This window comes from Nicotiana tomentosiformis, chromosome 5, assembly GCF_000390325.3.
Source record: "Nicotiana tomentosiformis chromosome 5, ASM39032v3, whole genome shotgun sequence".
Classification (NCBI taxonomy): domain Eukaryota; kingdom Viridiplantae; phylum Streptophyta; class Magnoliopsida; order Solanales; family Solanaceae; genus Nicotiana; species Nicotiana tomentosiformis.
The window spans coordinates 61,285,714-61,289,957 of NC_090816.1; the positions used below are offsets into that span (position 1 = coordinate 61,285,714).

At 41.0% G+C, this 4,244-nt stretch overlaps 1 protein-coding gene across 1 annotated transcript; it reads left to right on the top strand.

Annotated features, from left to right (window-relative positions):
* Positions 1–2,870: 2,870 nt before the first annotated feature.
* LOC138892443 (uncharacterized) lies at positions 2,871–3,242 on the top strand. The gene has a single exon (XM_070176159.1). It carries the CDS (start codon positions 2,871–2,873, stop codon positions 3,240–3,242), a length of 372 nt encoding a protein of 123 aa, XP_070032260.1.
* The last annotated feature ends 1,002 nt before the right edge of the window (positions 3,243–4,244 follow it).

Below are 4,244 nucleotides of genomic sequence, written 5' to 3' on the forward strand. Positions count from 1 at the left end.
TCGGATGTGCGTCGCAGGGATTTGGAGTTTAAAGGGGATGATTGGGTGTTCTTGAAGGTTCCCCCCATGAAGGGTATAATGCGGTTTGGTAAGAAAGGGAAGTTGAGTCCGAGGTATGTCTGACCGTACAAAATCACTCAGAGGATTGGTCGGGTGGCTTACAAGCATGAACTACCTCCAGAGATGTCTGTAGTGCACCCAGTGTTCCACATATCCATGTTGAAGAAGGTGGTTGGAGATCTGTCGTTCATTGTTCAAATTGAGGCTATTGAGTTTAACGAGGAATTGACTTTTGAAGAAATTTTAGTTGCTATTCTTGATAGGAAAGTCCGTAAGGTGAGAAATAAAGAAATTGCCTCTGTGAAAGTACTATGGCGGAACCAGCAGGTTGAAGAGGCCATCTGGGAGGCCGTGGAAGAAATGAAGAAGAAATACCCTCATTTGTTTTAATATCCATGTATTTATAAAGTTGTGTTCTATGAAAATGCTAAGAGTTTACCTTCTATGAATTATGTATCATTTGTACAGCATATGTTAAGGATACTCACTCTTGGTGATGCAATGTTTATGGCATTGTTGCTGGTGTTGTTTCCATATTGTTTTACAATGTTGTGTTGTGGTTGTGTTGTTAGAATTGGATTCTGGGATTCTCTGACAGGTGGATAGCCCCAGTTACAAGGGAAACACTGCCGAAAATTTTAAAAATTTGGGGAGTTAGCCAAAAGTCTGGAACTGTTGGTGTGTGTTATAGTAGTTGAGTCACATTGGTTTCTAATGGAGGATTTTGGCCCTCATTCGAGGATGAATGATCTTAAGCGGGGGAGGATGTTAGGACCCGAAATATTTCACCTAATACCCAGGGTTTCGTTATGCCGAGGTAGACTTATGAGTTGATGATTGTAGAGATTCTTAAAAACTCGTCAAATGTGCTATTCGGATGTGCGTCGCAGGGATTTGGAGTTTAAAGAGGATGATTGGGTGTTCTTGAAGGTTTCCCCCATGAAGGGTATAATGCGGTTTGGTAGGAAAGGGAAGTTGAGTCCGAGGTATGTCTGACCGTACAAATCACTCAGAGGATTGGTCGGGTGGCTTACAAGCTTGAACTACCTCCAGAGATGTCTGTAGTGTACCCAGTGTTCCACGTATCCATGTTGAAGATGGTGGTTGGAGATCTGTCGCTTATTGTTCCAATTGAGGCTATTGAGGTTAACGAGGAATTGACTTTTGAAGAAATTTTAGTTGCTATTCTTGATAGGAAAGTCCGTAAGCTGAGAAATTAAGAAATTGCTTCCGTGAAAGTACTATGGCGGAACCGGCAGGTTGAATAGGCCACCTGAAAGGACGTGGAAGAAATGAAGAAGAAATACCCTCATTTCTTTTAATATCCATGTATTTATAAAGTTGTGTTCTATGAAAATGCTAAGAGTTTACCTTCTATGAATTATGTATCATTTGTACAGCATATGTTAAGGATACTCACTCTTGGTGATGCAATGTTTATGGCGTTGTTGCTGGTGTTGTTTCCATATTGTTTTATAACGTTGTGTTGTGGTTGTGTTGTTAGGATTGGATTCTGGGATTCTCTGACAGGTGGATAGCCCCAGTTACAAGGGAAACACTGCCGAAAATTTTGAAAATTTGGGGAGTTAGTCAAAAGTCTAGAACGGTTGGTGTGTGTTATAGCAGTTGAGTCACATTGGTTTCTAGTGGAGGATTTTGGCCCTCATTCGAGGATGAATTAAGCGGGGGAGGATGTTAGGACCCGAAATATTTCTCCTAATATCCGGGGTTTTGTTATGCCGAGGTAGACTTATGAGTTGATGATTGTAGAGATTCTTAAAAACTCGTCAAAAGTCCTATTCGGATGTTCGTCGCAGGGATTTGGAGTTTAAAGAGGATGATTGGGTGTTCTTGAAGGTTACCCCCATGAAGGGTATAATGCGGTTTGGTAAGAAAGGGAAGTTGAGTCCGAGGTATGTCTGACCGTACAAAATCACTCAGAGGATTGGTCGGGTAGCTTACAAGCTTGAACTACCTCCAGAGATGTCTGTAGTGCACCCAGTGTTCCACGTATCCATGTTGAAGAAGGTGGTTGGAGATCTGTCGCTTATTGTTCCAATTGAGGCTATTGAGGTTAACGAGGAATTCACTTATGAAGAAATTCTATTTGCTATTCTTGATAGGAAAGTCCGTAAGCTGTGAAATTAAGAAATTGCTTCCGTGAAAGTACTATGGCGGAACCAGCAGGTTGAAGAGGCCACCTGGGAGGCCGTGGAAGAAATGAAGAGAAATACCCTCATTTGTTTTAATATCCATGTATTTATAAATTTGTGTTCTATGAAAATGCTAAGAGTTTACTTTCAATGAATTATGTATCATTTGTACAGCATATGTTAAGGATACTCACACTTGGTGATGCAATGTTTATGGCGTTGTTGCTGGTGTTGTTTCCATATTTTTTTACAATGTTGTGTTGTGGTTGTGTTGTTAGGATTTGATTCTGGAATTCTCTGACAGGTGGATAGCCCTAGTTACAAGGGAAACACTGCCGAAAATTTTGAAAATTTGGGGAATTAGTCAAAAGTCTGGAACTGTTGGTGTGTGTTATAGCAGTTGGGTCACATTGGTTTCTAATGGAGGATTTTGGCCCTCATTCAAGGATGAATGATCTTAAGCGGGGGAGGATGTTAGGACCCGAAATATTTCACCTAATACCCAGGGTTTCGTTATGCCGAGGTAGACTTACGAGTTGATGATTGTAGAGATTCTTAAAAACTCGTCAAAAGTCCTATTCGGATGTGCGTCGCGGGGATTTGGAGTTTAAAAAGGATGATTGGGTGTTCTTGAAGGTTTCCCCCAAGAAGGGTATAATGCGGTTTGGTAAGAAAGGGAAGTTGAGTCCGAGGTATGTCTCACCGTACAAAATCACTCAGAGGATTGGTCGGGTGGCTTACAAGCTTGAACTACCTCCAGAGATGTCTGTAGTGCACCAAATGTTCCACGTATCCATGTTGAAGAAGGTGGTTGGAGATCTGTCGCTTATTGTTCTAATTGAGGCTATTGAGGTTAACGGGGAATTGACTTATGAAGAAATTCTAGTTGCTATTCTTGATAGGAAAGTCCGTAAGATGAGAAATAAAGAAATTGCCTCCGTGAAAGTACTATGGCAGAACCGGCAGGTTGAAGAGGCCGCCTGGGAGGCCGTGGAAGAAATGAAGAAGAAATACCCTTATTTGTTTTAACAGCCATGTATTTATAAAGTTGTGTTCTATGAAAATGCTAAGAGTTTACCTTCTATTAATTATGTATCATTTGTACAGCCTATGTTAAGGATTCTCACTCTTGGTGATGCAATGTTTATGGCATTGTTTCCATATTGTTTTACATCATTGTGTTGTTAGGATTGGATTTTGGGATTCTCTGACAGGTGGATAGGCCCAGTTACAGGGGAGATTCTGCCGAATTTTTTGGAAATTTGGGGAGTTAGTCAAAAGTCTGGAACTGTTGGTGTGTGTTATAGCAGTTGAGTCACATTGGTTTCTAATGGCGGATTTTGGCCCTCATTCGAGGACGAATGATCTTAAGCGGGGGGAGGATGTTAGGACCCGAAATATTTCACCTAAAACAGAGGGTTTCGTGATGCCGAGGTAGACTTATGCATTGATGATTATAGAGATTCTTCAAAACTTGACAAAAGGTCGATTCGGATATGCGTCATAGGGATTTGGAGTTTAAAGAGGATGATTTGTTGTTCTTGAAGCTTTCCTCCATGAAGGTTATAATGCAGTTTGGTAAGAAAGGGAAGTTGAGTCCGAGGTATGTCTGACCGTACAGAATAATTCAGAGGATTGGTCGGGTGGCTTACAAGCTAGAACTACCTCCAGAGTTGTCTTTAGTGCACCCGGTGTTCCCCGTATCCATGTTGAAGAAGGTGGTTGGAGATTCACGCTTATTGTTCCATTTTAGGCTATTGAGGTTAACGAAGAATTGACTTTTGAAGAAATTCCAGTTGCTATTCTTGATAGGCAAGTCCGTAAGCTGAGAAATAATGAGATTCCCTATGTGAAAGTACTATGGTGGAACCAGCTGGTTGGAGAGGCCACTTGGGAGGCTAAGGAAGAAATGAAGAAGAAATACCCTCATTTGTTTGAATAGCCATGTATTTATAAAGTTGTGTTCTATGTAAACATTAAGAGTTTACCTTCTATGAATTATGTATCATTTGTACAGCCTATATTAAGGAT

Coding starts and splice junctions, on each gene's coding strand:
- LOC138892443 (XM_070176159.1), top strand. CDS start 2,871: ATGCGGTTTGGTAAGAAAGGGAAGTTGAGTCCGAGGTATGTCTCACCG.